This window comes from Brachycentrus maculatus, unplaced genomic scaffold (genome assembly GCF_059751285.1).
Source record: "Brachycentrus maculatus isolate JH-2025_06_01 unplaced genomic scaffold, ASM5975128v1 h1tg000368l, whole genome shotgun sequence".
Lineage (NCBI taxonomy): Eukaryota > Metazoa > Arthropoda > Insecta > Trichoptera > Brachycentridae > Brachycentrus > Brachycentrus maculatus.
In genome coordinates, this window is record NW_028281117.1 from 227,773 (window position 1) to 246,191 (window position 18,419).

The following is an 18,419-nucleotide window of genomic DNA, read 5'->3' on the forward strand; positions in this document are numbered from 1 at the left end:
TTGATAATTTACTTTCATAATTTGAATAAGTTGAAAAGTGAAATACTTTATTTACCATTTCATTCTCTTTTTTTAATAATAATAATAATAATATTTTTGAATGATTTTATAAACAATTTTAGCATCTCTAATTGATTCGGCAGTCACTTTGTGGTTATATCTATCCATTATTAATTTAAGTTTTACTAAGTAAATACCACTATTTTTAAAATTGTGACACGTGTTTTGATGCATTCCGCATCATACATCGTAAATACTGAAAATGATATGGAAAGCATCGAAACACAATAGATTAAAAAATAGTGGTATTTACTTAATAAAACATAAATTGTTTTTTTTTAGTATCATTGGGGTCACTTTTGTGGTCATCGACACACTCTATGTTAATTAGATTCTTAGTAAAACTAGATGATGAAGAAGAATATGGAAGTCTGGGTACTTTTGGGTCATAGCCTGGTTAAGTAATCAAGTTATACACATGTAACATTCACCATTCTACCGTGCTACTCGCATTTCCATTTCCGAAGTTATATTGATGCTTCAATTGACACCTTCTTTCACATGCTACTTCTCAGCACCATCTGTGTTTGAGTTTTAAGACTTTCATATTCTTCTTTGTCTATATTGAAATATCAATATAAATATTGTAAACAAAGATTTGGAATCACTCCAAATATTAAATATTTCTAAAGTTGAGGTGCAACTTAATTATGTTTTTATATATTTATGTTTTTATTGCGTAAATAACATCAGTACGGCTGTCCAAACATAAAACACAAAAAGGGACATTTTTTTTGAAAAACGTTTTTTTGCATTTTTGGACTTTGTAGAATCTACTTAGTCCAAAAATGTAAAAATAACGTCTTTCAAAAATAATGTCTCTTACTGTGTTTTAAGTTTGGACAGCCGAGTAGGTGCTAGGTTAACAGTTATAAATGCAAAACATCGTATGTCCAAGACAGACAATTTGTGTTTTTTTTTTGATTGAATAATTAAACGTTTGTAATTTTTTTTGTTTGATTTCTAAAAACTTCCAGGAAAAAATCTTTTTACTCCGTAACATCAAATTTTTTGGATTTACTATTGTTTTCTTTGCACTTAAATTGTTTTTTTTAGTATTATTTTAAAACATCAAAAATGTTTCCCCGGCGGATTATCAAAAGCAGCTCGGTTTTTTAATAAATTCTGCCTATTTCTAGAGTCACTTTTTTTACAGCATTGTTATGACCAAAATATTTTCACTTAGATAAACAAATAGTGATATATTTCAATTCAACGGCTTTCAAGGTTGAGCCTAAGCGGCTTTGGTTTGAAAATAACCCAACTCCAATATCCCGGGATTAGTATTCCATAAGAAGGTTAACTTTTTGCTACCGTGCTGGTATGTTTGGCTCGGCTAAGTCCTGCGTTTGATTCCGCAGCGGATCGAGACGAATGAATGTGATGCTAAATCTATATCACCCTGATTATTTAATATAACCTGAAGTCCACCTCCGTAGCGCAGTGGTCAGCGCGTTTGCCCACCATGCTGGAGGTCCCGGGTTCGATTCCCAGGGGGGTCAAAATAAATATGGCAGATTTTCACTCTCATATTTATTTAATATCACCCTGGACTGGTACAAGAAGCGCAGGGCTGATCACCTTGCCTTCATGCAATTAACGATCAAGATAACACTGAGTCGCTACGATGCAGTGCCCTATGCACCATTGGGTACGGATAAGGGTAAGAAGAAGAAGTACAGGACTGATTACCTTATCTTCGCATAGTTAATTATCGAGAAAACACTGTACAAATGTAATTGAGTGTATTATGTACCATTGGGTGCGGATAAGGTTTAGATTGGGTGAAAGTTTCTGTATGCCTATGTAAATATGGACTAATTAACATAACATTTAGTATGACAAAGTGTAAAACAATTGTCTAACACGCAAGATGACCAACATCAGGCTGAAATAACCCAGAAAGCAATTAAGCTTCAAATGTATGAAATTTGCTAGTTGGACTACTCCCAGTTGGAGCTTCAATATTTATGATACTGTTGACAGTCTTATTGCAGTTCCGATAACAGTATGTCGATTTGGAAGAATTTCATTATGAAATATATCCTAATTATAAGGAATGAAAGTATCTAGCCCGGTGTATGGTGGTTCCGGTGATGTCAGTATGGTAGTCATTATGGCGCTCATAACAAGTTGTTTCATTTGAAAACTCTACCTCATTGTTTCATAAAGCTAATCTGGAATCAGTAAATAATATAAATGAATTGATACAATAATTGTGTTATGCATGTGGCATAGAATAGAAATATACATTCATATTACATCTGAATATAATCATTTACACAAATTTATTACTGGAAATTGTTTTTAAACTTAGGTATTAGTTTTTCGAGTAGTTCATAACGATTCGCCCATGTTTGTTCATAACGATTCACCCATGTTTGGAGATAAATGTCACATTTGTTTCCCGTACCTACAATATAGTAGTGGATTTTCAAACATTTCTTTTGTTAAAAGTTTATGAAATGAAGTGAAAAATGTTCCATAATGTACAGCGTGAAGTCTTACGGCAGACTTGTGTTTAGTTATAGACGTTTTTAGCCAATCATTAGCTTAGGAGCACTGAGTCTAAAGGGGCGTTTAGTGTGTAGCTCTAGTACTAATTCAAATATAGATATTTATACTGTTACCCGATCATGATAGTATTCCTCACTTTTCTGTTTATAATTTTTATAGTTTTTGATGTCAAATATATCAGGGGCTAGAAATACGCAATACCCAATCAAATTTGTGCACTAATTAGGGTAATTTGCGTTACATCCATATCAAGTTATAAAGACTTATGAAGAAGTCATTACTATTCCATTGCCTGTTACTGAATGATAATTTTCTTGTGAATCAACAAAATTTTAGTCTACCAGTTTGGAGACGTACCCGTCTCTTCGTCAGGTCAATACCTATGCCGGCATGCTAACAGCACTACCATAACACTATTCACACTATTACAACTACACGAAATGCTAATCTCGTGGCTTTTGGTCGACCCGAGTACACTCATGCACTAAGGATTGTAGAACAACGTGAACTAACGTCCGAGGTCTGAAATGCGCTTAGTGGTTATATACAAATTATAAATGGAACTCTTGTTTTCACCACTTGAGTATTATATTTTGACGACTAGTTTGGGAAGCTAGAGATGCTTCCATTTATGGTTTGAATATAAACTGTAGATTTATATATACATTTTTCCCTTAAATGGAAGTATCTTAAGCTTCTGAAACTAGTGTTTTATCTATAATTTAATCATGTTTTATCACAAAGCGAATGCCGAAATAACAAATAACATAAATTATTTTTAATTTATGTTTTACTTAGTAAATACCACTATTTCTTAAATTCTACTGTGACACCGTGTTTGCGTCACAATGATGCGGAATGCATCGAAACACGTGTCACAGTAGACTTTAAGAAATAGTGGTATTTACTAAGTAAAACATTAATTAAAAATGGATAGACTTTACCACAAAGTGACTGCCGAATCAATTAATGAAAACATAAATTATATTAGATTGGGAATTAATATAATTTGTATTACAAAATGTTGATGTCACTTATGACCAAATGATAAATAAATAAATAAATGGTTATATACTAACATTACTATCATTTTTGTAAAGTAAGTGCTTTAAATATTAAAAATTTGGATGTCAATTGTTTATCAAGTGCTCGATTGTCTAATACATAGAATGTTTAGAAAAAAACATGGGGCACTTGCCCACTGGGAACTGGGTACTGGGTAGGTGCAGGTAGGGACAGAGTGGTGGGTGAAGTGTGTGGTACTGAGCCTCCGTGTGTTGTCTCCAGATAAGCGCGTGTCGGGCAAGTCCAAGGACGAGCAGATGGCGGAGAAGAAGCAGGAGCTCCTCAAGCGGCTAGAGGACGTGACGGTGCATCTCGGCTCCAACAAGAAGCAGCAACCCAAGAAAGGTAAGTCGCATTTCTATATATTCCCTAATGCCGCTACTCCTGCCTCGAGGACAGTTGTCTTATTGGCCTTTTGTAAACCACAAATGCACCAGATGACTCACTTTTACAGATGGTATTACCTACATAACCTTTTTTTTAGTTTCTGTTTTTTCCCAACTTTAGTTTTTTAATAGATTTATATTATCCACTGACACTTCGTGATGGAATTGCATTTTTAATTTATTATTAGATTAAAACCAATATTTTTAGCTTTTCCACTTTTTTATTTGACCAGCGACCGGGTTTCGTCGTTACCGACATCACCAGTCTGATGATGTCGGTAACGACGAAACCCGGTCGCTGGTCAAATAAAAAAGTGGAAAAGCTAAAAATATTGGTTTTAATCTAATAATAAAAAAAATAAAAATAAATTTTGTTTTTTATGTCAAAATGTACTATATTATACCAAGGCTAGAAATATGATATATATTCCAAATAATGAATTTTTGTGAAGAAATCATTACTTCATTCGGTTCTTGGATTTGATTACCTATCTCTGTTGTAAACTTAGATTCCTGGCCAGTTGTCACAACAGAATGTTGCATTCTAATACGAATAGACAAAAAAACTAAACAGCCATAAATGAAATATTTTATACTGGTAATATTAAAAGTTACTGGTGACATGGAATGTCACTGCAAATACAGTTAAACCTTGTTTATTCTTAACATATTTCTATGGGATGTAAAAGTGAGTGATGTAAAAATGAGACAATTTGTAATTACCGTGAAATCTCAATTTAAAATAAGACACCACTAAATCTAATAGATCTTTATGTCCTATTGCCGCATCAATGGGAGACATTAAAGTTATCTACCGCCCTATACATGTGAAGGTGAGATCTCGGAAGTGTATATTGAGTGCGTGTTATTTCTTCCTCAGACGGCGCCAAGGAACCGGTAGCCGCTTCCGGCCGCCTCTCTTCAAGTTCCAGTTCCTCCGACTCCTCCAACTCCTCATCCAGCAGCGACACCTCCTCATCCGACACAAGCGACAGCGAGGCAGGTTAGGATACACTTACACTCACACACACCCACACAGACACGGACACGTCACACCGTCGACGACTGCATTCTCATTCCCTGGTGGAAAAGTAACGATATATTTTATTTGAATGAACATTAAACGGAGGGAGAACACAGACACTAGCGGGGAGTGAATGTACTATGCTGCGCAGTACTTAGAGTGGAGTCGGCTCGATCGGCAGGTTGAGAGTACGTAGAAGTCGGGCACCGCGGGTAATGGTGCCGCTCGGATATCGGATAAATAGATTTTAAATATAAACAGAGATAACAAAAACCAATATTTATAATATTGTTAAGTTAGATACAAAATGTAGACTAAAAAAAACGTAGGCAATTTCTTCTTAACAAGCGATCTAGGTATATAAAAGCGTGTGTGCATTGAAAATATGGCCTTTTTATAATATCTTTAATCTAAGCCAAGTGGACACGAGTGCTTCGGTGAATGTTTTTATTATTATTATTATATTATTATTGTTTATACAATTGGACTTTTGTAAATGCGTGGTTGTACCGAACGTTAAGAGTAGGCTAGCTTATATACACATGTACATTTCACAAGTTTTATACAAGAGGACCAGACTTGCAGACAGATACATGCACACACACACAGACACACCGAGAGGGCAGCGAGTGGAGACGGTGGCAGTCGGAGACCGTGCAGAATGTGTAAATGTGGAAGCCAGCTCGGTGCCGGACGGTAAAGCTAAGAAACCTTTTCACCTTGCGTTCATTATGACTATACCATGTTCTCTCCCTCGTTGACTTGCGCTCACCCAGGTGTGCGGCCGGACGCGCTCCGTGCCCCCGCGACGTCTAGTCAGGTTCCGCCAGAGGTCAGGCCGTGCGATGCAAACAAGTGTGTGAGGGGTCGCCCCGAGACATGTATAGTTCGGCCAAGGCAGAAAAGGTTTTGTAGCTCGCACTTTCTGCCCGTTCCCCGCTCCGGTCGCCGCCGCACCCTCGCCTCCCGTCGAGCTGGCCCTCCTCCTTCACACATTGTTTGCACACAGCCCCCCCCGCTGGCCGTATCAAACTTTTGGCACAGCTCGTCTAAACTCCTCATGATCATTTATTTATTTATTTATTTCAATTGAAGGAAACTTTGTTCTGTCCAACCGGCCCGTCTCGCTGCGATTATTTCACTACCGCCAGTTTCCTCTTGAAATTCCTTCAATGAGAGCCCCTTTTGTCACTGCCAAAAGTTTTGTACGCAGTCAATATTTTAGGAAATAATTCTATCTAGTGTTGGACATGAATCGATATAAGTGTTATTTGTATCCGATGTTTTGTTAGGAGAAAACTGAACATGATTTCCTTTGTAGATTTTAAATCATTTTGTTGTTGTAATGTACGCAGAATACAATTATCTGTAAGAGCAAAACTGTTAAACATTTGAAAATAAATTGGCCATATTAGGTTAAACGTCTCCCAGCGCGTTTCACCCCGTGTCCGTCGGGCGCCGCGCACTTCCCCATTGAAAGGATGTCTCCTGTGTACAGGGACATTGTCGCCGCATCCGGACTAGCTTCCTAACTCTCTCTTTGTGGCATTTACAATTAATCCACTCGGCAAAAGGCACTCGGAGCCACCGTAGCTACCTGCGTGGCGGGCACGCACCGCGAGTAGGGCGTCCAGATTGCGGGCAGTCTGCGTCGGCGACAATGTCTCTCCGGTAATGTATGCGGCGCTATGGAAGGGAAGAGTGCGTGCGGTGGTCTGTTTGTACGCGTCGCTCGACAGAAAACGGGATGGCAAGGCGGTGGAGAAGTATTTGGAAAAGCATTTGTGACAAATGACATTGAAATCAATTGACAAGCCTGATATTTTAATTTCTCCTTATTTCTTTGTGAAATAAAAAGAATGATTTTAAATGTAAATAATGATTTATTAAATATTAAAAAAAAAGTATGTAAGTGTAGTTACATATTCCGAATACATGTGTTTTATTCCACCAATGGCATGTGCGTACCGCAACACTCACCCCATTCTACTACCATCGCCAGCCGGGCCATGTTTCCATGAATCCTCAAAGGATTTACTTATCTTCATATCAAAAGCAAAAGTTGAAAGAAAAAACTTTTTTTTTTGTAATCCCTTTCATCTGTTCTCATTTGAACTTTTAATCGCACATTTTTGGGAAAGATGAATATACCGCAGCTGGCGATGGTAGGCAATATCGATGGTGCGGCGTACAAACGGTATAAATGCATTATTGCTTGAATATGCCCGTACGGGGTGGTGTAGATTTTTTTTTGTAAAATAATTAAATTACATTTCTTTTGATAGTGTCCTCTGGCAAATATTTGTTTAATTACACATGCATATTTACCCTAATAATAGTATTATTGTATCCATTTGTTCTAAATGCGAATAATTTTTAACTAGTGTTCTTTTTTTAAAATTCTTTGTATTGTAAGTCTAAAACTTATTTTGTCAATATTTACATATCTTAAAATGCACAATCTTGCACTTCAACCGTTTGTGCGCTACGCCGTATGCAAATTGGCTCTCAATAGAGTATGTGTTTGAAAGTTCACTAAGACAATGATAGCCAATTTATTAGAACATATTGGTGTCGGTCAAATATACTACATATATCGTTTGTTATAAAAAAATACCCTTTTTTTTATTAAATTTCAACTGAAAATCATTCAAAATTCTCATTAAATTAATAGGGTAAGCTTTCTATTTAATGATTGGAATATTGTTGAATTCATTACAAAATGCTGATTGAAAATTATATTTATTCATTATTTGATTATTACTTTGAAATATAATTAATGAGTTTTATAAGAAAGCTTACCCTTTGACCGCCGTATTTTTAATTGTTGAGTGTCAGTTGTTACTCTTAATTCTTGGCATACATTTTCAGTTATTTGAAAATATGCTCGTGGTCATCACTAATATTCGAGGAATTAACTCGCATCAAATGACTTAAGTACGTGACCTCTTACCGTTAAGCAGCTATATACTTTCATTATCATTTAATTCTTAACCGATAATCGTTGGAAAACTGACCCCCAACTATATAAATACGAGTCATTGAAAATTTGTGGCTAATATAATTATATTTCCTATTTTTATTACGTATCACTACGACTGAGCAAAGTTAACGGGGAGAGAACAATCTTAGATTTCGCATATCCCAATTCTTACGGATCACTTTCCTATTGACACAGCTTGAGCTATTTCCCAAGTAATTTAGTCCGAGGAACCGGTGAATGGTGTTTCGGCTAACCCGAGGTACTGCGGATGGGTAAGTAATTTTGATATTTTCACATTCTGCCGGATTGACGACTGACAAATCACGTCCACTCGCATCTTCAGTTCTGAACTCAACAAGGGCCCGAATATGATACAGAAGTGATTTGAGCCATTTCAATATAATTATTGACAAAACAAAAAAATTCAACACAAAAATGTTTTCTGCATTGAAAATGAAGGTGAGAGATGGCAAAAACTAGAAGGGTTGGCTACAAAATAACAAATGTTATTTCTCAATCCATTCGACGCATAAATTATTGCAATGGCGCTTCGCGTATCAGTCCGAGTTAGTATTCCCCGGGAATCAATCGGGGACCTCTGGCATAGTAGCCGAAGGACTAACCGCTACGCTACGGAGGCTGATGTCTACTCGACTGATATTTCATAATAATCATAAAATGCAACACTCGCTTTCATTATTATCTGACAAAGTCTGGCGACAAATAACATAGAATAGTTTCAATCTCTAGAACTGCTATGGCAAGTAAAAAAGAAAGATCACTATGACAAATAGAAATTGGAGTGTTATTACATACTTCTATAAGGAACACCTATAGTTTGGTCAAATCGCTTCTTTTCTGTTGATTACTAAAAAGTATAAAAAATAAATAAGGACCATTTGTTATCTCCATTTAAAAGATTAGATGTTACCTCGGCGGCGACAGCACATTGAATACCGAGATGGGCAGGACATATTGGAGTTTGGTTGTTTGGATTGACAAGCTGCTACCGTGAATACATTAGGACAAATGGTTCAGTATGGCAAAGGTACTATGCACGTAGTGGTCCTTGCGTTGTGAGCCAACTGGAGAGTTGAGATATTTAAATGCTTGTTTTGAGTTAGAATTCCATAATGCGTCTAGCTTCTGTTGTGCTACAGAAGTAACATAAACATTCATCTTAGATCAGTTATCATCATTATTATATTCATCATCAGACCCTTAAAAATATTTCGATATATTTTAAATTTTTTTAAGGAAAATTTTTATTTTTTTATTTTTTACAATTTCACACTATTTCTGTGAGCCTAATCGGCTCATTATTAGAAATAGATATCAAACTGTGGCAGAATGGGTTCGAATCCAGAAACTGTGACTCAAGAGTCCGCGACACTAAACCATGGGACCACAATCTGACACCGTTCATTTGTATAGTACAGTTCAAGTCATATTGCTTAGTATTTTTTTTTCTCATTCAATTGTTACAATCCAGGAGAAAATATCTGCAAATATAACAAATAGAGTGGAGAGTGACACAACTCAAATTTCATGGTTTTTAAGGGAGAGGCATTTGAAGTCGTGTTGTGGTTTTTTTTTTTAATTTGACGCAGTCTGACAATGTCATTGCTCAGCGAAACTGCTGTTACGAAAACGAAAAAACCATAACATTGTAGATTAGTTTTTATAAATAATATTAACTGTAAAGAAATTCACTTCTAAATTCAGTATTATAAGAATTCACAAGACTGCATTTTCCTAAATTTTATCTTTTTTTAATGTGAAAGTAGAATAAAAATCTTTAAAAAATAAAGGATACTTTGATTGAAATCAAGTAAATGAATTAAAATATGTTTAAAAAAAAAAATACTAGAAAATATCCAGATATAGAGTATCCAGGACCCTTAGAAATTAAAAAAAACACGGGAAAAAGTAAGATATTATAATTATAATATAAATATTAAAAAAAAATTTTTTTTGAATTAGATACAAATGGAAACAGTTTAGTATTTTGCTTGTTTATTTCCTAGGCTCTGGAAAACCAACAAAGAAGAAGGTGAAGAAGAACATGACCCCGCCCGCAGCTGCCGTAAGTGTCCATCCATTACATTTCTAGTGCTTATGCATTTCCGGCGTGCGGAGTTCCATGTGATTGCGTTTTCAGAAACAGCCCGCTCCGGTCCAGCCGCCGGAGAAGCCCCCCGCCCCTGCGGCGGTGGTGCCCCCCCCTCGCTCCACGCCGCCTCCCCCGCCGCCCGCGCGCAAGCCCTCCCCGCCCGCGCCGCCGCCCAAGGCGCCCACCCCGCAGCCCGCGCCAGCGCCCACGCCCATCATCACGCCCGTGCCCACCGCCAGCCTGCTGGCCGTGCCGCCCGCGCCGCTCCCGCCGCCCCACCCCGCGCCCGCCCCCGACATGGCCACCCTCCACCAGCTGACGCAGAAGACGACGCCCGTCACGCTGTCGCAGTACTTGCAGCCGTTTCAGACGGCGGACCCCAAGCCGGTCCCTGTGAAGAACCCGTCGCCGATTCAGTTAGCCCCCGCTCCGCAGCCGCCCACTCCTCCTCCGGTAGTCGCGTCCCCGTACATCCAACCGACGCCCGTCCCGACGACAGTCCCCAACATCCTCCTGCCGAACTCCAACCAAAACAATAACCTGAGACAGGCGCACAACCAGAATCCGGTGGGGCAGCAGAACGGTATCAAAAAGCAGGCGGAGATGCAGCCGCTGCCGCAGCCGCACCAGCAGCAGGCCCACGACCTGTACGGCTCCCTGGAGCACTCCCTGGCCAGCCTGGAGCAGCAGCGCCCGGACCCGACGCCCAACTACGGGCTCGGCATCCCCGGCCTGTACATGGGCGGGGTGCTGGACGAGAAGCCGCAGTTCCTGGACATGCCGCACGCCCAGCACCAGAGGATGCCGCCGGACATGTCGGCGCTCATGAGTGGCGTCAAATCCGAAGACTTCATGCCGTCGCAGAACGGCTTCATGAAGCAGGGACAGTTTTACGACGATCCGATGATGCCCGCGATAAAGGATATGAGGCTGTCCAGCCTGATGACGGGGTACGACCCCATCGCCTCGGTGTTTCCTTCCTTGCCCATGCACCCGCAGCAGCAGCAGCAGCAACAGCAGCAACAGCAGCAACAGCAGCAACAGCAGCAACAACAGCAACAACAACAACTACAACAACAACAACAACAACAACAACATCAACAACAACAACATCAACAACAACAGCAACAGCAGCAACAGCAGCAACATCAGCAACAACAACAACAGCAGCAGCCGTCCCCGACACGAAACCCGGAAGCGATGATGAACATGATACAGCATGTGAAGGAGGAAAAGCCACTGCTGACCCCCAAGCCGATTGAGGACCTGATCGGGATAGACTGGAAGAAGTACGAGACGGAGAAGAAGATGAGTGCGCTACCGCCGAGGGGCGAGGACAAGACCTTCTACCAAAGCCTAGCCCCCAAGCAGAAACCAAAGCAGGAGCAGAATGTGAAGAACGCCACCTCGTGGTCGCTGCTGGCGCAGGCCAACAGTCCCCAGGGCTCCGGAGTGCAGACGCAGCAGCAGGCCAAGCCCAAGCCGGCTATGGAAGATAGCTTTTTGGTAAGTGTCACATTTTAGATTAAAAATAATCCTTTTTTATAACAATTGCGCTCAATCCGAGACTGGGATATCCTTAAATCCTTCATCAGTGTGCCCAACTTTTCCAATGATGAACACCATTTTTCATATTTTATATAACTCAAGTGTACTTTTGAGTATCCAAAATTCAAGATTTTACAGGTAGGTAGGTAGGCACCTTTTGCATCGTGCCTTGACCAACCGAGGTGGATATACACACGGAATCGCAATCCAGCTCGATTTTCGTGATATGGTAATCACTAGACGCGATATCGCAATGAATCATCTGCGGAACGGATGTTTTTTTACAGAATTCTCTCAATACACTTTATTTTTTACCAAATGCTGCCTCCGCAAGTAATAGTAAAATGGCTCCAAGGTGAAACTAGAATAAGGGAAGGCTCGGGCATGCCAGGATGGCAGGACGGCGAGACAGTCCGGATAACAATGTGTGCGTGTGACAGGCATTCAAGAAACAGGCGCGGGAGAAGATGGACCGGCAGCGCGCCTTCCAGGAGCTGCGCAAGAAGGAGCAAGCCGAGAAGGAGCGCCAGCGCCAGGAGAGCGAGCGCAAGAGGGACCCCTCCGAGGAGGAGCCCGACAAGCCAGGAGCCAGGTGAGCGAGATCAGTCAAGATTACATCTAGAATAGTGGACCAAGGTATGGGGTCGTGTCAGGCAGGGTATTGCTCGCTACCCTTTAGTTGTGTCGTAGTGCGGAATAGCAAGACTCATTTTATTGACAAGTGTTGACAGCATATGTTGACAAGAAGGTGAAGAACCTAAGAATATCACACTAAGAAATGCATCGGGCAAGGGATACAAATGTGTACACAGTTTAACAATGCCATTTTTAGTGAAATCAATATTAATAGATTTGAGAAAAGTAATAAGTAAAAACCAAATTGAAAAATAACCCGCATGTAGTTACACTTTGGCAATCGAGAAGCGACTACAAGGTCGGGTGACTCGCATTCTTCCCTAACATTTATTCATTTGCGTGATGGGATGTGCAGGAAGGCGGAGGCGCCCCCGCTGTACGAGGCGGCTGCGGCAGCGCGCGTGTCCCTGCCGGCGCCCTCGCCTCCCGCAGCGGCGCGCGCGCCCGTGGCCCCGCCCGCGCCCGCGGTGCCGCCCGCCGCGCCCGCGCCGCCACCCCCCGCCGCCCCGCAGCCGCGCAGCCCCGCCGACAAGGCGGCCGCCGAGCGCGAGCGCCTGCGCCAGCGGGAGCAGGAGCGCCGCCGGAGGGAAGCGGTAAGTACCCGCCGGGACACCGCGCACCGTGACTACTGCCCGGCTCGAGCGATCGTTCACCACTGAAGGTTTCGCCGTTTCTGTTTCCAGATGGCCGGGAAGATAGACATGAACATGCAGAGCGACTTGATGGCGGCCTTCGAGGAGTCCTTATAAGCGCGAGTCTTGTAGTTAAACCGAATAATATATTTACTACTACCGATAGTGGACGCCGACGCCGTGCGTCCGATGTAAAAATCAAAACTTATTTCTCTACTGTGAAAATATTAAATACTAAGTTTTATTTAATTTATAAGATTGAGATTTTTGTGTACAAAATGAACTTACCGCGGCGCCGGAGCGAGCCGACGCGACCGTCGATGTAGTCGTTAGTATAACCTGTGTATTTTGTACATTACGAGGAGCGCGGACATTACCGGACGCTACGGGGACACCGTTGCGAGAATAGGGTGCGAGTGTGTATTTACAATGAGTGGCAAAATGGAGTGACTCGCGCACCGAGTCGCGTAGCGGGGACCGGTTACACTGACCGAGTCCTCCGTGCCTACGCAAAGGTGGATACCATTGTCAATTTCTGTTCTGGATTCATTATTTAAGTGAGTGACATTCGTGGAAAATTATATGAAATATGATGGCAAAGCAGCTGTCGGAAGTCTTTATGTCACAGTATAGTTAAAAATCAAAACTTTTCTACCTTTAAAATAGTCTTGTAAAATGTATTTTTTAAAGTTGCCTTCGGGGTGTAGTGGCTAGCGTGTTTTGCTGCCGTGTTAGAGGTCCCGGGTTTGATGGGAGTTAAAATAAATGTTATTTAATAACGTCCATATATTTATTAAACATCACCCTGGACAGCGGGAAGCGGTGCCTGAAGAGCGGGACAGATAATCTCGCTTTCGTGTGATTAAAAATCGAGATAACGCCGCATCCATATGTTGCTTTGGCCTATGCACCATCAGGTATGGATAAGAGTTCAAATAAAGACAAAGAAAACACAAATATGTTTATGGTATTACTCATTCCAGTCGAGCGGTATTCACCTTCTAATTAAATGATATCGCTATTTCCGACAATGACAACACTTCAAATATTGAACACACAAAAACAACAATCTTTCTTTATTCTATCGTACGGTGCTAGAACCCCATTAAATATATGTCACGTGGTTCCATCCACTTTACCACTCAACGTATTGCGAGACAATCTTCAAATAAATCTTGTTTCAAATCTGAAATACCCGTCTTTCAAACATGACATCTATTGTACAATAAGAATGGATGTAAAGAGAATTGCTAATACTTTGATGCAACCCTTCTTTATTATAGTTGTCATATTTGATTTGGGGCAGGATATTGTGTATTTTCGCAAAACTCGATTATTTGAAGTCAGCAATGAGATATTGAAAAATAAATGTATTTTGAAAATAAACAGTTTTCGCTTGTTCGCAGTCGGTGGAGTGCTTTCTCATTATCGGTTTTTAGACTGAAATCTTATTCTTGCAATAGACCAGTAAACAATCCGTTTGTTTAGTGGACCAAATGGGTACGTATAAAATATACGTAACAGAAACTAACCTACGCGTTTTTTTTATTTATTAGTTATTTATTGTAACCATACTTACACGAAGTTATCGGCGCGTCAGTGGTCTAATGCAAAAATTGGAGAACGGACATTTTTGCCTTTTTTTCTTTTTACATTCAATAATTGCTATAAATGTTTTTATTGAAACAACTATCTGACTCAGTTATAATATGATGTTATAAATCATGAATTATAAGAGTTGTACAAATAAGAGATAACAAACCTTATATATAATTTAGGCGGTATTTTGACACAACCGGTCATAAGTTTTATACTCGTGTCTGTGTTAGTACCGTTTGGGTAAATCTAATGGAAACGCCCGTAACAAACATTAGTTGACTGGATGTTTCGGCAAAAAATTAGGTTACCACTTTTGCTCCGATAGCCTCGGGAAGAAAACTTTTTTATTTTAATATATTTTTTGTTATGAAATAATGTAAATTTATAAATATGACCTAAATTCTTTATTTATTGACTTGAAGTTTATGAGTTGAAATTAAAAAAGCAATTTGCCGTTGCGGTTGCGTCCAAATTTTCATTTTGATATTTCTTATATCCGATATACATTTTTTAAATATGAAAAATCCACATTGAAATGATCCCACCCTAACAGTTTAGAGTCTGTTATATTAAATTTAATATTTATGTAATATAAGTGAAAACTTGAAGAAACTGTGTTTTTACATTTTTAATAATAATAATATTTGAGTGGCCGACGGTTTGTTGGTAAATGTGTAATAAACACCACCTGTTTATCCTTACTCGAGTTTCGCAATTTCACACTGGCGGGGGAAGTTGTGTTTAACATAGAACGTAGTATGGCAATAAATAATAAATAATTTCCATGTGATTATTTAACACCGTGCGACATTTCAAACAAAACAACAGACTCGAGTATCGCTGTATGTCCACCAAAATGTCACTCCGTGTTTGTAGAATTTTGACTGGTAACTTTTTTTATAACATTATTTTTGACCAATCCAACGTCAAGTATTTTTAGACTAAGTGAAATGTATCACGTTCCCATTGTATAGGCTATCATCAATCACTCTCAATATGAGAGACCACAAGGCTCATGATGAAGAAAAGGGGGAAACGATCACTGTTTTGTAGTTGATCATCTTTTGAAATGATCAGTATTTGTTCTCATTGGAAATGTATACAGTTTAATCCTTTATGACTTCCTTATTTCTTTACAGATTCAAATAAGAATAGTACCGATTCAAAAAGTTCTTTATTACATTAATATTGAAGCACTATAACTTTGTTTAAATTTAACCGATTTATACGGAAATGAGAATGTAATAAATAGAATGGTCATTATTGAGAATGGTGGCACTACTTGATAACTACATATGCGGATGTATTTCTTAGTTTTAATACAAGTGTTGTGTCTTTATTGTCTCGAATAATTGGTTTCCCAATTCTCATATATGTCTTAATTCCATGCACATATCTCTCTTCGAGGGAATTAAAATCACCGCAACTTATCCATATTTTTTATTTATATCTTGTTATAAGGCCAAAACTTCAGGATGGATATAAATGATTATTTTGAAGTTTCTGTCTGTATTCAGTGTGTAACACTTTTACAATTTTATATTTACTAATAAATATGACCAAAAAAACAACTTTATCGCAGAACTGATTTGTTTATGTCGCTATTGTTTACATGCGAGACGGGTACCCAAATTGTACGGGCTTGTGTGTGAGACGGGCGTACCTATTGTACCTTGCATGCGAGGCGGGTACCCCGAGTGTAATGTCATAGGTCTCTCGCATGTGAGGCGAGCACCCCCGTTGTAATGTCATGTTCCCCAGTTGTAACTGGACACTGTCATATTTGTTTCTTTACCTCTCCATTTTGAGGCCATTGTTGCATCGACATGCTCGGTGAGAGATTTGAGAAAATTAGATGCTAAAAATAGTATAAATCTGCAGTTGTATATAAAGTATTTATCACCAAAAAAAACTCCATTAATGTGGTATTATATTCTCCTTTTTATTGTTTGGCAACAAAGTGCAATTAAAAATTTCATGCTGTCACGCAGAAATCCAAGACCAAGTCGGTTGGTGTCGGTTTGAACCGAGCCTTACTTTGGATGCGAGTAAAATAAGTCACTTGTCTCGCAACATTGTTAATTATAGCGAGTATTTATGAATTGTGGGCTTAGTTTCATCACTGAAAACAGATAAGGCTGCATGGTTCCTTACCCGGGTGATGTTTAAAAAATATAATTATTACTTTTTAAATAATAGATTTGGCGTTGTGGATATCGCCCATTTAGAAAAGATTTGGCCGGCATCTGGTATAATTACATTATTAATTACAGAATGAACTGCTTTCTCAATTAATTACTCCAACAGTAATTTAATGTATTCTTTAAGCAAAAATTAAACTGCATTTAAAGAGTTAAACTTAAATAAATAATAAAATATAGTTTAAAAAAAACCCACCCTAAAATATTTGTTCTCGCCTTGAAATTTAAAAAAATAGAATGCGGTAAGACAGCTTAGTTGTGTTTAGTAGAAATCGAATACTGTTCAAAATACTAACTAACTAACTGTTCAAAATCACAATAAAAACGTGGAAAAATAAAAGTGTTAGCTATATTTCTAATCGTGGGTACCTGAAACTAAAGGTTTAAGAGCAGCTAACATTGCGGAAGGTAAATAAGTAACATCGCGCTTAGTCCTTTACTCATTATGAATGCTGACATGGAGCGTTCCGGCACTGCCAGTTGATTCGCTTGTCAACAACAGTTTGTTATAAGTAACTTTATTCCAAATTGCGGGGGCAAAATATTATTTTGAGTTATAAAATTTGTAACAATCAAATTACCAAAATATGATGACAACAGCGTTGGAGGGATCAGACTTTGTAATTTCGAAGTATGGCAAATTCCAATTATCATTGTTTGAATTATTTATGGTTACTGAAAAAATATGTAAAATGAAGACGGATCAATGAGTAATCTTTTTTTTCTTAATTTGGTGCCTTTGTATATCCAATATTTAAACTCATTGGAAACATAACTTCATCACTTTAACACGTTTGCAAACATGGGATATTTTTTATCGATCGTCGGTAAAAATATAATGTTTGTATTGAAACATTGAAAATAAGTTAAGAAAAAGGCTAATGTTGGTGAAAGGCGATTTATTTTCCGAAATGCGAGATATAATATTCTTGGGAAATTAGCAGCATTTTGGCCAAATCTTTTCTTTAAACATGACACATTGGTTTTATCACTATAAACTAAACTTTATTTCATAGTTAATTTGTTTCTTATTTTCAATGTTAACACCTCATAATATAGTACATCTATAACATTTATGAATAAATCCAACATGTCAATAGGCAGACATACACAGGCAGATTTTACATGAAGTTTGATGAATTTTTATTATGGAAAGTATTACACTTACTAAAAATGGGTGACCCTCCATTCTGTATGCGTGATATATACACCTGACAATTAGATGGGTAAAATTTCCTTCAAAATCTGCGTGTGTGTGTCACTAATTAGACACCTACCTACCTCAAGTGATTGTTAAAATATACGCTAATTTTTATCTTATTTGAACACGTAAACGATAGGAAAAATTTATTTAAATAAAAATCATTATTTTAATGTTTATATTATCATTTTTCATACTAATAATCATTGGCGGGTTTTGTTAAAAATCTCGCGACTTCCTAGTTAAGTACCACCACATTAAATGTAATTCTTAATAATTTTTAATATCCCACGGTGCAAAAAATATTGTTTTATTTCTTGTATTAGTTTGTTCTTCCAAAATTATTTGAAGAATTTTTTTTATACATATTTTTTAAGTATCTCTGTTTATGAATGCAGGACAGGAGACGGTGTTGGAGGAAAGGGTGTCTAATTATTGTAAATAATATCATGTG

The 18,419-nt window shown here is 38.6% G+C and overlaps 1 protein-coding gene across 10 annotated transcripts in view; it reads left to right on the forward strand.

The window, feature by feature from the left end:
• LOC148303436 (homeotic protein female sterile-like) overlaps positions 1-13,219 on the forward strand; it is a 36,902-nt gene extending 23,683 nt beyond the window's left edge. For all 10 annotated transcript variants that reach the window (XM_088269904.1, XM_088269906.1, XM_088269905.1 and 7 more), the window contains 7 exons: positions 3,865-3,987; positions 4,909-5,031; positions 10,063-10,121; positions 10,197-11,654; positions 12,137-12,288; positions 12,688-12,925; positions 13,016-13,219. In XM_088269904.1, the coding sequence (XP_088126030.1) occupies positions 3,865-3,987; positions 4,909-5,031; positions 10,063-10,121; positions 10,197-11,654; positions 12,137-12,288; positions 12,688-12,925; positions 13,016-13,081 (2,219 nt within the window). In that variant the 3' untranslated portion in view covers positions 13,082-13,219. The remainder of the gene's footprint in view (positions 1-3,864; positions 3,988-4,908; positions 5,032-10,062; positions 10,122-10,196; positions 11,655-12,136; positions 12,289-12,687; positions 12,926-13,015) is intronic.
• The last annotated feature ends 5,200 nt before the right edge of the window (positions 13,220-18,419 follow it).